This window comes from Prionailurus bengalensis, chromosome D4 (genome assembly GCF_016509475.1).
Source record: "Prionailurus bengalensis isolate Pbe53 chromosome D4, Fcat_Pben_1.1_paternal_pri, whole genome shotgun sequence".
In the NCBI taxonomy this organism is placed as follows: Eukaryota; Metazoa; Chordata; class Mammalia; order Carnivora; family Felidae; genus Prionailurus; species Prionailurus bengalensis.
The window spans coordinates 61,430,251-61,448,696 of NC_057359.1; the positions used below are offsets into that span (position 1 = coordinate 61,430,251).

Consider the following 18,446-nt stretch of genomic DNA (forward strand, 5'->3'; position numbering starts at 1 on the left):
CTTTAAACACTATTTTTAGAGGGACCTACGTGCCGTCGCCACCGCTAATTTCCTACCACCTTGAAAACTGGGATGGGCACCGAGCCAGCTCTGCTCCAGCCCTCGCAGCAAACGCACTTTCTCTCGCTCTGCCTCTAATGCTTCTGTGCTTGTCCTTCTTACTGCTGCCATGCTCAGGACTGCCTTTCCTCGCCAGTGCAGTGGTAAGATCCAAATATGAGGTGTGGGCTCAGGGGGACGGAGGGAAGAGGCCGCTCTGCTTGCTTTGGCACTGCTGTCCCGGCTGCTTCTGGCCCCGTTGAAGGGGGACTTTAGTGTGGTCCAGCCTAGCACCTCAGGGGCCAGTGCTGAAGTTTGGAGCCAGAGTGTTAGAGTGATATGGAAGGTCCCTCCACCTGGCCTTCTCTGTGCACACATATCTTCTAGGAAGCCTCCTGGGATAAGTAGATGGCTCTGCTGAGGACGGGATCTAGGGCAAGATTGGCCACCTGGCTACCCCTCTCCCCAGTTCCCCAGCATCTGAGATAGCTTTGTCTGCTCAGGTTTGCACAGGATCCCGGAGTCTGGGGACAGAGTTCCACATGGAGACACGAGGCCTCTGTGTTGAGAGAGGCCTCTAGTGTTCATACTTTTGTCTCTTTCCCAATTGTAGGCGTTTTAACGAGAATAAGGATTGTTAGGGAGGCAAGCCACCAAGTAAATTAGGAGCCAGAGGTTCTCAGAGGGGTGGTGTGTAGTAGGAGGTGGGGAGGACCTTGTCAGGCTGGTTCCTGGAGGGTCGGGGGGTGAGGATGTAGATCCATCGGTGTGGGAGCCCTTGAGGCTTGCAGGACGCCCACCTGGACTTGTGTGTTGAGGGAGTAACCCAGAGAGCGAGTGCTCAGGTAGGAGGCCCCTGCAGTTTGTTCTCCAGGGACAGGTCATGTCCGATCAGCGGGGCTGCAGGTACGGGATCGGGGCTACAGGACCACGGGCCCAAGGGAGCCTCTGGATGAGGCCGTGAGGAAGAGACCCGATTTCATTGAAAGGTTCTCTGAATTGCAGGGAGAGAAGGGAGAGCCAGGTGCCATCCTCACCGGGGACATTCCTCTGGAACGGCTGCAGGGGAGAAAGGTAATCATGTCACCAGACCCTGAAGGCACACATCCGCTTCAACGCCCCATGTTTGTTCCTGGCACCGACTGTGTTCCTCTGAATGATGAGTTTGTATCTCCCTGCTTTAGGGTGAACCTGGTGTGCATGGAGCCCCCGGACCAATGGTAAGCCAGACCATCTCTCAGCTGGGGCTGGACTGGGGGGCTTGAAGCATTTCTCATACTTTGGCTCCGTTAGATTGAGTTGTCAAGTTGTGAAAATAGCAAGGGTGTGGCAAATGTATGTGGATTAGGGTATGCTAATTGTAGTCCAGTGAAAATCTCAGTGGGTTAGCACAGAAGCAGCTTCTCACTCTTGCCAAGCCCATGGTCGTTGTTCCTAGGTGGGCATCTACCCCCAAGCAGTGATTCAGGGACCCAGGATACTTTTATCCTGGGACTCTGCCGTCCGGTGGTTTCCCAAGCCACACTGGCATCTTCCAGCTCCGCAGGCTGAGTCTGGGGAGGGGAAAGAGGTCATGAAGGATGATGAACATCACTTTTAGCACATTCCACTGGCCAGAACTCAGAAGTGTAGGTTAGCTGTGTGTCATGGAAGGAGAGGAGAATCGACTGGTGCCGACCACTCGCGGGTATACCACATGCTTGCTAGCTGAAGATTGCCATTGCCCAAGGAACCCCTCAGAGGAACCCCAGAAAGTCTCTCTTGTTTCTTGGACCTAGTGTCTATGAGGCCTTGGGCAAGTCCATTTCTGTCTGAGCTTCTGTTTTCCCATCTTACGGAGGGCAGAGGTACAGTTAAAGGTATCAAGTTAGTACTAGATGATATGATAGGGCCCTTCTTGGCTTACTTGCTCTAGGAATCTGTAACCCATTTGGGCTGCTGAATGGTTTTTAAGCTCCCAGTTCTCTCAAGAATGAACTGTAAACCTCTCTATCATAGAGTCCTCCCCAAGAACAACAACGACAACAAAATTCAGGTGTAAAATGTCTACTGTGGGTCAGACGCTGTACTGATACTTCACACAGACCATCTCATGTCAGACTCACTGCTCTAAGAGGTATCAGAATTCCCAGTTTATAGACCAGGAAACGGAGGTCAAAGAGAGTGAATAGCTTGCCCACTGTCACACAGCTTGTAAGTGGTACACTGGGGATTTGAGCCAAGCCTGTTGGAGTCTGTATCCAGGTTTTCCCCACTGTCCCCAGTAAACATTTCTTCTAAAGCATTTTGGCCTGGAGATTTGTACATGGGGTTTGTTTGGTTGAAGCTGGACCTCAGGCCTGAGGAGAAGGGACCTCACAGACACATGTCCTTGACGAATGGCCCATAACCTCCAAGTTGCATCCCTCAAAGGACCTTCCGAGGCCTTTGGCCCCTTCAGTCAGGCAGAATGGGTGCCCTGCAGAGGAGAAACCGTGGGCTAAGACAGACTGGGGGAGTATGGTGTTAACCACTGGTGAATCACTTACCAACATCCAGTACCATGGAAATATTCCAGGAGTTAGCAATGGTGGCCAGCACGCCGCTTCAGATGGCCATGTCACTTGTTCCTACCAAAGCCCAGTGTGTGCACAGCTTGCCAAGCTCAGACAGCATGGGAGACCTTCTTCTCCTTCGCATGATGATGTCATATGGGCTACTTGTGGCCCTCATGACTGGTATAGCTTACAGTGCCTTTACAAGCTCCCTAGAGCCTTGTTACTCGTGGCTCCTGGATCAGCATCATCAGCATCACCTGGGAGCTTGTTAGAAATGCAGAGCCTTAGGCCGCACCCTGGACCTGCTGGGTCTGCGTTGTGACAAGATCCCAGGTGACGCCTGGGCACACTGACGTTTGAGAAGAGCTCTGCACTAGAACATACCACCAAGTGGCCTGTGCCCTGTTACTCCTTCTGTTCTTGCTTTTCTATCTTTAGGACTATTGTGGGCTGGGTACTTTACATACAGAGCCCGTTTTAACTCAGCTTTATTTGCCATTTTCCAGGGCATGGCTATATCTGTTAATGTCAGCAGGAAGAAGGGACTTGGAGACCCCAGGCTTAAACTAGTCATTCCCCTGGGAGGACGGGGCAGACCCAGCTACAGAAGTAGGAAAGTGTAGACTGGAGGCAGAGGGTGTTCTGGGAAGAGGTAGTGTGCATTGTACATATCCTGGATGCCAGAAGGCATAAGCGTTCCTGCAGGAGAGTGGAACAGGGCAGTGGCTCTAGAAGCATGAAGACATAGAAAGCCAGCACTGGAATGAATAAGCGTCCACAGGTCAAAGACTCATCTGAAGAATTGAGGTGCCAGGCCAAGACTCTGGTCCTGAGAGACAGGTGGGAGCAAGGCAGGAGCCAAATCCTGGAGCAGGTTCTCAGGCTGGGCTAGCATGAGAGGCGAGGCAGGGCTGCGTTATTCCGACTGGGACGTAAGACCTAGGGCAGAGGTCCGTCTTCTAAGCTACCCCAGTACCTAGCTACCAGGGGGGCTGTGGCCCTGAGCTACTGCCTCTTGCTCCTTCCTTAGCCCTGACTGAGAGGGTGGGGTCCAGAGTCTTGGGTGGGGTACATCCTGCAGGAGGCCATGGGGTGCAAAGGGGTTGAATCGGTGGTCCCAGCTGAGAGCAGAGAGGTTGGGAGTCAAGGTTCCAGGCAGGTGCATACTTCATAATTGCCCATTGTCCTCCCTCCTCCCTGCCCAGTGATTCTTCCTCACCACTGCCCATGAAGGCAGGCCAGTGCCCCTCATTGCCCTGGCCCTTGACTTTCTCTTCTTTTCTAATCTGATACTTGTTTTGCCTCTAGGGGCCCAAAGGACCACCAGGACACAAAGGAGAGTTTGGCCTCCCCGGACGACCCGTAGGTGTCGCTGTTTCTCAGACTGGATGTGAGGGGAGGACGCGTGGGCTGGGCCAGCTGGCGGTCAGTGGGTTTACTAAGGCATCTCCTGTGGGTTGCAGGGTCGTCCGGGACTGAATGGCCTCAAGGGCGCCAAGGGAGACCGAGGGGTCATGATGCCGGTGAGTGAGATGACCAGTGCCCCAGCCCCCCACTACCTGGGACAGAGCCCTGAGTCCAGTGTCCATGGGGGTGGGGGGGGGGGGCGGCTAAGAGAGTACCAGGTCCAGTGAGTGGGGCTTGCAGACAGAATCTTCAGGAATGTTTGTCTCCTTCCTCCACTGCCACTTCCAAAGATCCTTTAGCCCATCCCTGTCCTCCAGCCCACTCTCAGGAGGGTCTCTGCCACTGAAAGCTCCTAAGTGGAACATAAGCTTCCTTGTCCCAACCCAAGAGGAAGGGTGGGAGAGAGATCTGGGTATGCTCAGGAAATCTGGTCTCACATCCCAGGATCCTGACCCTGGGGTAATACCCCATCTTCCCGCTGTACACGGTCCCAGGGATATCACACCTCTAGGGGCTCAGCACATGTTTGTGAGTGCATATCAAAGGTAGGTCAGCAACTTAGGCAGAGCCTCACAAGGTGGCAGACACTGGGGGCATCAGCAGGGTCCAGGGTCTACAATAAGGACGCCAGTGTTTCTTGAGCACCTACTATGTACCAGACTCTCTACAAAGTCTACTTTTGTTTGCACCATCCTGTCTCTGCTCTGCATCTCCAGAAATCAGACAGGCAAGTGAGGACTGGCTCACACTCCTCAAGCACGCTGCGGCTACTAGGTAAAGCAGGTACTCGTGCCTTCACTGAGGAGGATCCGTGCAGCTTCCAAGCGGGCCGGACTCCTCATACCTGTGGTCAGAGCCTCACCCGTCCTGCTGTAAGGTCCTGCTTGAGATCTGGGCTTGGAGGAAAAGACATTACACAGCATTAAGGCCGCTGACCTGGCTTTGACAATAATGCCACTCTGTGGAGCAAGCTTGGGATTCTCTCTCTCTGCTCCTCTCCCACTCACACACTCCCTGTCTCAAAATAAATAAACATTAAAAAAAAGAAAAGAAAAGAATGCTGCTAGTGAACAAGAGTTTTGCATTTGTTTTTGCATTTATGAGGCACTCTCTGAGGTACCGTATCAGGTGAGGGACCCTCCGGTCCCCACGCCACCTGCCCCTCCATAACAGGGATGTGCTGGTAGAGAGGTGGTGGGCTCCGTGTTGGCTGAGCCCTTCTCTGGGAGGCAGAATCTAGGTTCCAGCTGTGTGGCTTTGAGCAGGTCACTTCCCCTCTCTTGGCCTCTGTCTCCATTCGTAAACCAGGGATAGTGCTTGCTCCTCTGCCTCTTCCATGGGTGGCCGTAAAGATGCAATGGGGTCATGGATGTTGACGTGCTGTTTCCAAGTGTCAGGCCTCCCTGTGGGAGAAGTAGGCGACTTTAGAGGGTCTTCTTTCCCCATTCCTGGAGGAAGTATCCCGCAGCTGCCCTGCACTCACAATAACCTCAACTCAGGAATGGCCTTTTTCTCCCTTCAGGGCCCACCTGGCTTACCTGGTCCTCCAGGGCCCCCTGGACCCCCTGGAGCTGTGATCAACATCAAAGGAGTAAGCTGGATAGGGCGGGGGAGGGAGACCTTCAGGGGCTACTGGGGAGTAGGCCCCAGACTGGCCTAAGCTGGAGTCAGGCGTCCTGATGGCCTCACTTCTCTTGTTCTCACTTCCTGCAGGCTGTCTTCCCAATACCAGTCCGGCCACACTGCAAAACACCGGTAAGTAGTATACAGTCAGTGCCCTGAGGAGCAGATGTTGGCATAGAAAGCGACTCAGAGAAGATGATCCGTCTTTGTGTTGAACCCCTTCAGTCCATCAGTGTTCTCTTTGATGTCTCCTATCACTTACATATAGACCCTTAAGTAGGTCGCTAGAAGCTCCCAGATAACAGACCATGGCAGTGACACATACTGGATCTTCTAAAAGGTGCACACACTGGCAGAGTGTTTCTTTTAATGCAATCAAAAAGCAATGTCTTTTGTTATTATAACCACATTAGCTTCACGTTTGGAGCAAATAGTAAGAAGTAAAATAACCCCCTTAAAAATACAGATGGGAAAATAAAGCAATTCCAATCAGTGTTCTTTGCGTTAGGAACTTTTGGCTAAAACCTGTAAGTGAATGTGTGCTGTCCCTTCCCATCTGGTATGTTGAACAGCATACAACGCTGAGAGGAGAGGAAGGACTCTCCCTCCCACTTTATAGTGAGGAAGCAAACTGGGACTGGGACAAGCTCACAGAGTTGTCCAAGGTTTCAGTACTGACAGAGCTGGGGTCATCCCTCGGGTCCCCTGACCACTAGGCACTGTGACTCCAAGGGGTCAGGCACGTGCCCGGTCACCCCAGCTAGGCAGTGGCACTGTCCCTGAGGTCTTGCCCATTTCTTTGGGGAAGCCCAGGGAGAGTGGGCCTGTCCCTGTGCACGGGCATTGGTCACAGAGCTGTGCGTGACCATTTCCTCATTTGTTCAACAAGTATTTATTGAGGACTTACTGAGAGCCAAGTACTCTGCTAGGCCCTGGAGATGCAGGGGTGAACTAGACGGGCGTGGCCTCTGTTCTCAGAAGTTTGCAAATTATAATTTAGAAAGGTTCCTTGAAGTGGGTTCATAATTGATGCTTGTTGGGTGTGGTGTTGAGGCTCGGGTCAGAGGCTTTAAAATGACGCAGTTTGGCTGAGTTCTGTCCATGTCGAAACTTTGAGGCACCCAAGTCTGCAGCCCAGGGCCCGGGAACTCTGGCATAGAATGCAGATGATATGACCCACTAAGACGTCCAGGGGGCCTGCTGGTCTATGTGAGGACGACATCAAGCCAGGTCATGTTTACACCGGTCGCCTGAAGGGAAACATAAAATGTCAGTGCTGGAGGGACGCTCCTGAGAGATGACTGCATTCCTCCTCCTTATCATACAGAAGGAGAAACCGGCAGCCTAGAGAGGCAAAGGGTCTGCTCGAGATTCCTGGAGAGTTTGTGCCCAAAGCCCCTCTCTGCTAACATGATTGCAGGTGTCATGGGACAGCACTTAGCAAATGTGAGAGTGTTCTAAAAATGTACTGCAATGACCACGACCTGTGCTAGGACCCTTTCCAGTGGCCACAACCTTTGGGGTCATGAGATTACAGAAAAGAAACCAAAGATGAGCTCAGAGCATTTTTGGTGAGCTTTTGATTTCACATTGCCTGGCTGGACACCATGGGGCTTGGGCATGGACATTTCCTGATCAGCTCTTGAAACGGACACTTGAAAAACAAATGCCTTCTGTCACGTCCATCATTCTATAAGCCCCCTTCTAATTTCGGCTCCTTCCTGACACCACCATGATTTCTAGCCACATGGGGAGCGGAGGAACCCTATCAGCATAGCCACAGGATACCAGCTGGCCACTCCAGCCTACATCCTTAACTTTGAAATGTCTTTTCTGGGGGATTCTCATCTGTTCCCCCCATCTTCTCTGGGTGACCCCTGAGCAACTTGTGACCCTCCACCCAAAAGTAGGAGGATCCTGGTGCCAGAGGGATCATTTTGATTCCACATAGCAACTGGGAAAAGGGGAAGTTGGGTATTAAAAGCAGGGTCTCCAGTGGCTCTGTTCTATAGAAAAGACAATGCAGGAATCCGGAAATGAACTGGGAAGGAATATTATCTAGGACGACTTAGATGCCAGACCCCTGGCACTTAATGGGGAGTCTAGAATAGCCCTTCCAACCAAATGATAACCCCCCCTTATTCATTACTACTACCGTTATCAGCTCCTGTTCATTATGCACATCCTTGGTTATACACCGTAGCAAAGCCATTGGCTGTGTAGCCTCACACCTGGGTCGTCACTCACTGAGATGCTTGACCTCTCACATGAATCCATCCTAAATGATAAGAAAGCAGGCCAAGAACGCTCTCGGTTGGCTAAATCAACACTGTCGGGATTTGTTGTCTTGCAGCTTTGGGCTTTCCCTTCGCACAGTTGTTCAACCAGTAGGTCTCACCTCCCCCCGCTGGCTGCATAATGGGCACCCCCCAGTTGAAGGCCTGGGATGCCTGTGCAATGAGGGCTCCTGGGATTCTGGGGGTTCCAGAGCCAAAGAAAGGCCTGACTCCATGACATCGTGCCTCCTACCACACACCCCTGGGACAGGGGACAGTGGCAGCTGCCTGTGGATACAAACACCAGGACATGGTTGGCACCTTATGACCTTGCCTTTCTCTCTCTCCAGGTTGATACCACTCATCCTGGGAATTCAGAACTCATCACCTTTCATGGTACAGCTTCTCTTCTTCACCTTCTGTTTCTGTGGGACTTTTCCAGACCCTTGTAGCTCTGCAGAAGGTGGTCTCCACTCCCAGTGCTAGACCTAAGACTCATGGTGGGGAAGATCTGGCTGCATGTGGTGGGATCAGGGGTAGCTGAGCCAGCGCTGTGGGACTGGGCACCTCTCTTCGGTTTTGTCACACGTCTGTATATTCTATACATCGTGGCTGGGACTTCCAGCCAGCAGGAAGTACTCAGGTTGGCTGTTTATTTGTTAATTTGTTCATAAAGCATCCACCGAGGCCACAGTGTGTGAATCTATCCCGTGCACTGGGCAGATGAATCCTACACCATTCTTGCCACCCGGGCCCTTAGACTCCTTTAGATAGAACTATTTTAAAAATCATTCTAATGTAATATACCAAGAACTAATACAGGGAAGGGCTATGGGAGCTCAGAAGACCTTTGCTTCAAAGTGTTTTTGGACCAGCAGCATTAGCATCTTCTGGAGGCGTGTTAGAAATGCAGCGTCTCAATCGCTTCTCGGGCCTTTGGGCTAAGATCAAGTGTAAGATCCACTGCAGACCTGCTGAATCAGAGGCTGCACTTTAAGCCCCCTACTGTGTCTGCACAGGAAAGTGTGAGAGGCGCTGGCTCTAGGTATCCGATTAGTAAATGTCAGCAAGGGGCATAGGCCAGGAGACAGGAGTCTGCAGGGGAGCAGTCGCTCTGGTCCCCTGTCCCCACACTCTCTCTCCCTCTGTGTGTCCCTCAGACTGAGAGGTCTGAGCACTTGCAGTTTAAACAGGGAAGAGTCATTTTTTCCCCAATACTGACCTCTGGCTCTGCTCTGTTGTCCATGGCCCGCCAGGCTGTGGTCTTCCTGATGTTATCTGGCCCCATGGGTTTTCTGTTGGTTTTGGTTATAAGGTCCAGACTGTTTCCACCCTCCATGCTCAGATCCAGTTCAAGGCTCCCCCTGCCCCTGGTGCAAGGGGGACCTTGGGGAGGCGGGGTAGAGCTGGATTTGCTGTCTCAGATCCCTGGTGGTTCCCCCATCCCCACGGGGCCACTCTGGGAGACAGGGGAGGGAAGAGACCTTTCTGGACAGGACAGCCCCTGGTGAGCCTGTGTCCTGCTACTTACTGGTGGTTGTTACTCCCGCTTCGTGAGATAAGCAGCCACATCGGTGGTGGTGATCGAGCTCACCATCCCCTTCTCTGGGCTTCACCACTCCTGTGATCTCACCAGGGAGGGTGGAGGCGCTGCCGCCCTGGCCCTGTGATTGCATCTCCCAGGGGACCCCCAGCTGGTGGCGTTGGGCCTCTGGTACTCACACTCCTCCCGTGCCGGGAAGCCTGAGCACCCAAACCCCATCTCTCGGCCCGAGGGCACTGCTGGGTCGATCTGTCACATCTCTTGGGAACTAGGAATTCGGAGATCTAGTGTCTACCCCACCCATCAAAGTGGGGAAAGGGGATTGCTTCCCTTTCCCAATGTTGAACTTTTGGAAGGCTCCCTCCGTGCCTCTCCCCCGCTATAAAAGAGTTGGAGAGAGAGAGAGTGCTTCTCACAAATCCTGAGGGGTGGTGGTGGGGTACACAGTTGGCATCCTTCCAACTTTGTGCCTGGAATACTTCGCACCCTTATGGTCCTCTGAGGGAACCTGGAAGGTTCCCCTCCTCCCCTATCCCACCATGCCACACACACACACACACACAGATGAGATGGGACTGGAGGCCTGACTGGGTGTTGAGCCCTCAGGCTGTGTGCACGAAGCTGTCTGAGACAGAGTTAACTGTAGCTTCTGCTGGGCCTCCACTGTGCATTGCTGGCACCTTAGAGACAGCACTTACTGCCTCCTGCTTCACATTACCCTTCACCGTGTCCATCTTCCCACAGAGACCGAGCTTTTGAAGGTCAGGAATTGCATCTGATGTATCTACCTCTGCCCTCCCCATAATTTAGCAAACGATTTCATACCCTCAATAGGCCTTTGTTTATTGAGTGGACTTTGCTAAAAGGGCTCAATTTGAAAACTTGTCACAGAAACGTTTTATATAGAATGAAGGTGATTTTCCGCAGTATTTTTTTATATATATATAAAATATATGTGTATTTGATGGCAGGTGTTAAAGGAGAAAAAGGATCCTGGGGTCTTCCCGGCTCAAAAGGAGAAAAAGGCGACCAGGGGGCCCAGGGACCACCAGGTATTTTATCTCTTGTTCTGGATCTTGCCTTTGATTTCTGTTCCTGAGAAATCCAGCTGAGCTAGAAAGTAAGACGGATTATATTACCACCCTGACCACAAGCTCCATGGAGTTCTAGAGAGACCCAGTCATGGGTCCAAGATGGAACACTGTCAAAAGAGACCAGAAGTTCCTGTGCAAAGCAAGGCCCAAAGAGGGCCAGTGACATGCTCAGGATCCCACAGTGTCTGGGTTGTGGGGCCCAGCCAAGGACTCGTTTCTGCCTCCAAGGCCAGTGCCCACTCTGTTAGCTAAACCAATGTGGGGGCACTTCCACTGGGGAATAATGATGGATGCCAAGTTGGAGAGTTTATTTTTGAATTTCTGAGATTACGGTGGTGAATTTTACGCAGCACTTCTTTTTCAGGCCCTCCAGTGGACCCGACCTACCTGAGATACCTTCTAAACAGTTTGAAGGTGAGTATCTCTCTACCAGACATTTGGCCTGTGTTTCCAAGTTCTCGAGCTCACGGTATGCACTGGTTCGCCTTACTCTTATTGAATGTTCTCTGCTTGCAGGGGGAGAATGGAGACAGGGGGATCAAAGGAGAAAAAGGAGACTCTCATGGTGACTTCTTTGTGTCAGGGCCTCCAGGACTACCAGGAAGTCCCGGCCTGGTTGTAAGTAGTGATTTTTCCTCGCCATTTTCCTCAGTGAATCACAGCCTTCCCTGACGCACCCCAGTGGGACTAGGCAGTTGGAGAGTCAAGGGTCTGTCACAGCACCACAAGCTGGAGGTAGGAGTTGGGCATCGGCCTCTCTCCCTCGTATTTACTTACCAACAGGGATGTTGGCTGAGGACCATGGAGGAAAGGGAGCTGGCCATGTCATATGCGTTCAGGTAACTTCCAGGTCATTAACCACACAGCCTTATTCATGTCAACGGTGGAAAATTTGCTCAACCCAAGGAGTTACTAACTAATGGTGAACATATCAGATAATAAAGGCAGAATGGAAGGTGAGGGAGATATTTTTAGAGGGGCTATTTGATTCTTCTGAAATCTCGCGAAAGAAGGAGCCCCTAGATAGGCTTGGTCTTCTTAGGACGCCAGGTTTCTCCAGCTCACAAGAGAAATTCAAGTTATGTCTCCAGTGAGATTATGACCAGATCATGACCCTCAGGAACCAGAAGCAAACCCTGGTCCCAGACAGAGCTCACCATGAGGGCAGACTCCAGCAAAGCCAGGAGACCAGGATTCTACTTCTACCTCTGCTGCTAATTTGCTTTGACACTTTGGACAAGCATAATTCTCTCTGTGCCTGGGTTTCTTAATCTGTGAAATGCAAAGTCTGGGCCCTCCCGACTCCAGGGCTCTCTGGGGTTGTATGCAGTGACATTGAACGTAATGACTGGGTTGCTGTTCTTTAGGTCTTACACCTGAGTTGTGCCCAGATTGGAGGATAATGATAGCAATAGCTCGTATTTATTGACTTTTTACAAACATCCTCACACAAAGAAGAGCTGGGACTTACAGTGATTACTGGGACTTACAGTTGCTTTCTCTCTACTGTTACTATGCTCTTGCCTTGACAGGGGCAGAAAGGGGAGACTGTCGTCGGGCCCCAGGGACCCCCTGGTGCTCCTGGCCTGCCTGGGCCTCCTGGCTTTGGAAGACCTGGTTCACCTGGGCCCCCGGGCCCCCCAGGGCCACCAGGACCACCAGCTATCCTCGGAGCAGGTTAGTACTGTGAATGCCATCCCTGCTGTTGAGCTCAGGGTCACCACATCGGGCAGGCATGTCAGAGCCACACTGTATGACAGAGAACTATTTCCAGGTTGGAGCTTTCTTTCTTTCCTTTTTTTAAAAAATTGATGTGTAATTCTAATGCCATAAAATTCACCCATTTAAAGTGTACACTTCAGTGGTTTTTAATGTATTCACAAGGTTATGCGGCCATCACCTGTCTCTAATTCCAGAACATTTTCATCACCCCAGAAAGACACCCTGCACCAACTAGCATTCAGTCCTCATTCTCTCCTCCCCGCAGACCTGGGCACCTGAAGATTCACTTTTTATCTCTCAGGATTTGCCTACTCTAGACATGTCCTATCAATGGGATAATAACAATGTGTGGCCTTTTGTGTCTGGCTTCTTCCACTCAGCATCCTCCATGATGTATTATGTGTCAGTACTTCGTTCCTTGTTATGACTTAATAATCTTCCACTGTGTGGACATAGTACATTTTGTTTATCCATTCATCAGTTGGTGGACATTTGGGTCGTTTCCACTTGTTGGCTATTAATAATAACACTGTAGGGATGCCTGGGTGGCTCAGTTGGTTAAGTGTCTGACTATTGGTTTCGGCTCAGGTCATAATCTCATGGTTTGTGAGTCCGAGCCCCGCATCAGGCTCCTCTACCCCTCCCCCATTCTCTCTCTCTCAAAAATAAATAAATAAACTTAAAAATTAAAAAAAAAAAGAATAACGCTGCTGTAAACACTCATGCACAAGTCTTTGTGTGGACATATGTTTGCAGCTCTCCTGGGTGTTTACCCAGGAGTGGAATTGCTGGGTGGAAGAATGTATGTTCACTCTGTTTCACTGTTTGAGGAACTGCTAACCTGCTTTCCAAAGTGGCTGTGCCATTTTTGCGTTCCCACTGGCAGTGCACAAAGCTTCGAGGCTTTCCTTATTTTCACCAACACTTATTATTGTCCTATATTGTTTATTCTAGCCATCACTCATTCACGTGCAGTGATATCCTGCCGGTGCCTTTCCCTGAGGTCTAATGGTGTGGAACGTCTTTTCATGTGTGGGTGGAAACTCCTTGACTGCTTTGTCAATGCTTGGCCCTTAAGGGACTTGAGGACCAGCACTGATTCTAACTCTATAAAAACTCTCCTTACCCATAGCTACCTCACTTCCTCAAATAAAAAATGGGTGGGGGCCATTTGGGTGGCTCAGTCAGTTAAGCATCCAACTTCGGCTCAGGTCATGATCTCAGGGTTCATGAGTTCGAGCCCTGCATCAGGCCCTGTGCTGACAGCTGGGAGCCTGGAGCCTGCTTTGGATTCTGTGTCTCCCTCTCTCTCTCTCTCTCTGCCTCTCCCCTGCTTGCTCTCTGTCTCTGTCTCTCTCTCAAAAACAAATAAAACATTAAAATTTAAAAAAAAAAAAAAGGAAATGTAACTCCAACTAGCTTAAGCAAAAGGGAGATTTATTGGACGTGAAGGAGGTGAATCATTAACTTATCGGAGGGGCCGGCATGCAGCGGGACCTCAGGCACAGCCGGAACCGGGGACTCAACCCCTGTGAGGATTCTCTGGCCATCTCTTGTCATGGCTTCTCTCTGTATGCTAGCTTCATGCTTCTTCACCACAGACCACATCCTCTGCATGAAGGGAAATATGGTTACTGACAACTCAGAGCTTCCACAATCAGCTAGAAATCTTGGCCTTCCTTCTTGGTGTTAGTTTGTGAGGTCCTGGGGTGGAGGACGTAGGATCGAATTCTGTCTAACCCATCCTGGCCCAGATACCCAACCTTGGGCCAGTCACCTGTGGCCAGAAGGTGCGGTCACATAACAACGAGGCAGTGCCTCCTGAATCCAAATGGTGGTAGAGGGGATGGGGAAGATCTTAAGAGAGGGTGAGGATACTAGTCCCACAAAAAAGGAAGGTGCTAGGCAGATAAAACCACAGGTGCCAACATAACCTTGAAGGATGAGCAGGAGTTGCAGGAGGGGGAAGGATATTACAGGACGTGGAGAATCGGTTGTTCATAGCAGCTCTGTATGGGATGCTGCCCACGGCTCCTCGCTCCGCTGAAGGATTGCCCTTCACGTAATGCCCACAACCCACAGTTTACAAAATGCTCTCATACCAATTATCCCATTTAATCTTCACAGCAACCCCGGGAGGGAGAGGAAATGGATATTACTATAAAACCCATTTCATGGATGAAGACACTGAGGCTCAGAGAGGTTAGAGACTTGCTCGAGGTCACAAATCCTAGTGGGAGACGAGGCTGGGGTCCAAATCCAAGTCCTCTGACCCTCCCCTCACTAGACGTTCGCCACCTATGTCGTGATTTTCAGGTCCTGTGCCAGAACTGCAGACCTGTTTACGTGACTTGGAAAATCTCGTACAGTAATTTTACTGGGACTTGTGAAAACATCCTTCACTGCCAAGAGCTTTGCAGATTTGGGGAGGTTACAGAGGTAGAAGGAGAGCACAGCCATGTGCATTGTTCTAGGGGAAGAGGGCACTGACTCTTCAAACGCTGAGAGCCCCTGGTTGGGTGCTATGTAGTGTGTATCTTTTCTCGGTTCTCACCTCAGCCCAGTGAAGGAGAAACGCTTGTTTACATTTCACAGGTGACGAAACTGTCGCTGCACTACCCCGTCCTCCTGCAGCCCCAGCACCTTTCTTCCTCTTTCTGAGCCTGCTGGCCTCTGTGTAGCAGTTACTGGCTTGTCTCTAGGGTGAAGTAACTTGCGTGAGTCAGGACATATTTGGAAACTCAGCACAGACTGACCTATATAAACAACAGAAGCACCAATAATTTATTCACTTACAAAACCCAGAAGTCCTAGCGTGGCTTCCTGCAAGGCTACAGTCAAGAACCCCAGATCTTTCCCAAACCTGCCAATGTGTCAGAGTCCCAGGCTGGGCCCACGCCCCCTACAAGATGCAGTTGCAAAGTGCAGAGCTCCGAATAAGGTGGTGAACACTCCCCTCAGTGACCAGCAGACATCTGAGGCACTTTTCAGAGAGCGTGCTTTTTTTGTAACTTGTCTTTTCTGCTTTGTCTTAGCTGTGGCCCTTCCAGGCCCACCCGGCCCTCCAGGACAGCCAGGGCTTCCCGGATCCAGAAACCTGGTCAGTGTTATTATCAGTGTGTATTCTCTCTTCTGCTCTGGGTGGATTTACTTAGAACTTCAGCTGTAGCGTTTAGGGGCCGGCACGCTTCTTATGTAAGAATTAGACCTCCATGGCAATAGAATCGGTACAACTCCACATTCGGAGGGCATGTATTACCTCTGTGGGTGACTTATTAAGTAAAAAGATACAGACTACAAAACCATTGATGATTTTGGTTCCACGCTCCTGATCCTTAATTCACTAGACTGTAACAGGAACCGATTGTATTACATCAAAAAACATAAGCACGAGAGTAGAAACAATATGGCAGCAGGTCCTGTGCTGGTCAGATTGGCCCTGGGCAATTCAGCCTTCTCTCTCCTGCCAGAGGATGGCTCTTGCACATTCATCACCCTACACACCACTGGCGCAGGGGGGAGGTAGCACTCAGACCCTATTATGATGCACAGGAAGAGGCACAAATACCTCACAAGGATGTCAGGAGTCCTGGGAATGCTCTTGGATCTTGGCTGGATTTAACTGGAAAATTTGTCTGCCAGATGAAAAAACCGTCCAGCAGACGACGGAATTTTGATATCTGGCGTCTTTGGGGGATTTCCGAGCCATCTTGCTGCACAAAGTCATTATTTTCAAGGCTAGGTGAAAATTAATATTTTATAATCTTTCTCAGTTGAAACGAAAAGTAAAAGCTCTCTTGGACTGATAATTTCTTTAAGACTTGATGCTTTTCGATAGATTTCTGCAGCTTCTATGTCTGCTCCTGGATTTGCCAAGATGGATGTCGAATCTTCGGCCATTTCCTAGACAAATTGCGGACCGCGATTTTCTATCATGTATTTAATGTTACAACTACCCAGCTGGGCAAAACGGATTCAAAACTTAACTGGCATCGCTCATTGGCTTGCCTTTCTTATTCCAAATGAAAACAAACTTGAAACTCTTTAAGGAGTAGCATGAGGTAAACGCAATTAACGTCAGTGCTGCTAAGCGGCTCACACAAAGGAAGTGTGCTTTTCGCAGAGCTCACCCGCGACTTCGCTAATGCCAAGACTCCACAAAGATAACTCTGTTTACAGCTTTTTAATGTCTTTGCGCTCACGGAATATTATCTTTCTGTTCTCATTTATTTATTACAGTTTCGATTTATGTTCTAAGCCAACTCATGTTTTCATTTCCTCGAAAAGAATATCATTTGGTTATTAACCAAGGTACATGTCTCTCTAAGGCACAGTGAGCCTTTTCATTGGCTCTCGGGGGATGGCGCCTGTTTGCATTTGCAAAGGCCGATTTTTCAGATGGTACCACCGCTCTAATGGTGACTGCACTGTCTGGAATTTAAAATTTCCTGACAGGTTACGGCATTTAGCAGCATGGATGATATGCTGCAGAAAGCACATTTGGTTATCGAAGGGACGTTCATCTACCTGAGGGACAGCACGGACTTCTTTATTCGTGTCCGAGATGGGTGGAAGAAATTGCAGGTAATTTTTAAGCTTCTTTTAACAAAATGCCTCCAAATCCCCTCTTAAAAATAACAATCGACCCCTGGAAGCACCATTTTTCTGTTTTGAAAATAGCCCAACAGTTTCTAGCTGATGTCTCATTTTCAATGTCCTGTTTTCCTTAAGCTGGGAGAACTGATCCCCATTCCCGAGGACAGCCCGCCGCCTCCTGCGCTCTCCAGCAATGTGAGTGGTTGCCCTGCCTGACTTCTCGCTCCCTCCCTCAGCAGCAGCTTCTGAGTCCCCCTTGCTGTCCAGAACCAAGCTCTCCAAGCTCTGGCCAGCCAGCTCTGCATGGTTTAGTATCTGGTGGAAGCCCAGAGATTGCCAAGTGCCAACAGAATGTTCTCGTTAGTAGAGCAGAGGAAGAACTGGACCCAGAGGCAGGAGAGCTGCTGTTTCCACATCATAGCTGAATCCTCTTGGGCAAGAGGCTTGCCCACTCTCAGCCTCAGTTTATTTACCCGTGAAATGATGGCCGGCATAAGCAATCTAGAAGAGCCCTTTAGTTTTTGCACTCTGAGATTTCTTTGCCTGGGAACGTTGGCAGCTTCCATTGTCCCTTTTTCAGCCCCACAGCAACCCTTTGAGGCAGGCCTTGTCATCCCCATTCTGCAGCTGAGGAAACCGAGGCTCTCAAGAGTTGACTGTTCTATTAAGTGAATGTGTTGACTATGAAACATGGGTCTTCCTCTTCCTTGGTTCAGTGTTCTCTGTAAAAGATTTGAGAATATCCCCTCCCTTTCTGAGGATCATTTCTGCATGGGGACATGAAACTCTTGGCAATTAAGAGCGGCCCCCGAAACAATGGCAAGCTATTTAAAGTATCTATTCGAGAGACATCACTCGTGAACCTCCGTGTACTCTGAAGAACAGTTTGAATGCATATTCAGGACTGTTTGTTTTTGTCTTTCCCATAACAGCCCCATCAGCCACAGCCTCCACTGATGTCTCTGTCAAGTGTCAATTACCAGAGGCCTGCAGTAAGTATAATTCATGCATTTATCCTGCAGATGTTGAGCTATGTGTCTACTGTGTGCTAGGCCCCGTGCGTGGTATGCACTTCCCACCCTCAAGGTGCATCTAGACTAGAGAGAGGGGCAAACAAAAAAACAGGTAGTTACAGTAGTGTGGTAAGTCATTGGGGCAAGGCCAACAAAGGGGGCTGGGGGTGTGAGGAACATCAAAGAATTCTGGCATCTTTAGAGGGGGTGACCTCTACACTAAGGCCTAAAGGAGAGCTGAGAGAAGGAGGGACCCAGGTGGGGGGTAGAGAGCGGGCATTTGAGGCAGAGGGGATTTGGAACAGAGGGAGGCAAAAGAGAGAAGTGTGCTTTTGTGTCGTTTTAAGTATGTCAGTCTGGCCGGAGAGGCAGAGCTCAAGGTAGAGAAGGGAGAAGGTGAGTCTGCAGAAGGCAGAGACTTGTCATCGAGAGCTGGTAATCCTAGCTAAGGACTTTGACTTTTTCCAGTGGGCACTGGGCAGCCACTGAAGGGTCTTAAACAAGAAAAGGGTCTATAAGATTGGCATTTGAGAAATTATCTTGGTTACAGTGTACAAATGAAGTGGAGGGAACAGGACCAGGGGCCCAAAGACAGT

The 18,446-nt window shown here is 50.2% G+C and overlaps 1 protein-coding gene across 2 annotated transcripts in view; it reads left to right on the top strand.

The window, feature by feature from the left end:
* COL15A1 (collagen type XV alpha 1 chain) overlaps nt 1-18,446 on the top strand; it is a 108,712-nt gene that overhangs the window by 83,404 nt on the left and 6,862 nt on the right. For both annotated transcript variants that reach the window (XM_043566328.1, XM_043566329.1), the window contains 15 exons: nt 1,045-1,113; nt 1,224-1,259; nt 3,885-3,938; nt 4,040-4,099; nt 5,506-5,574; nt 5,697-5,738; nt 8,233-8,278; nt 10,397-10,477; nt 10,884-10,933; nt 11,036-11,137; nt 12,052-12,196; nt 15,277-15,341; nt 16,697-16,825; nt 16,973-17,032; nt 17,770-17,829. In XM_043566328.1, the coding sequence (XP_043422263.1) occupies nt 1,045-1,113; nt 1,224-1,259; nt 3,885-3,938; nt 4,040-4,099; nt 5,506-5,574; nt 5,697-5,738; nt 8,233-8,278; nt 10,397-10,477; nt 10,884-10,933; nt 11,036-11,137; nt 12,052-12,196; nt 15,277-15,341; nt 16,697-16,825; nt 16,973-17,032; nt 17,770-17,829 (1,068 nt within the window). The remainder of the gene's footprint in view (nt 1-1,044; nt 1,114-1,223; nt 1,260-3,884; nt 3,939-4,039; nt 4,100-5,505; nt 5,575-5,696; nt 5,739-8,232; nt 8,279-10,396; nt 10,478-10,883; nt 10,934-11,035; nt 11,138-12,051; nt 12,197-15,276; nt 15,342-16,696; nt 16,826-16,972; nt 17,033-17,769; nt 17,830-18,446) is intronic.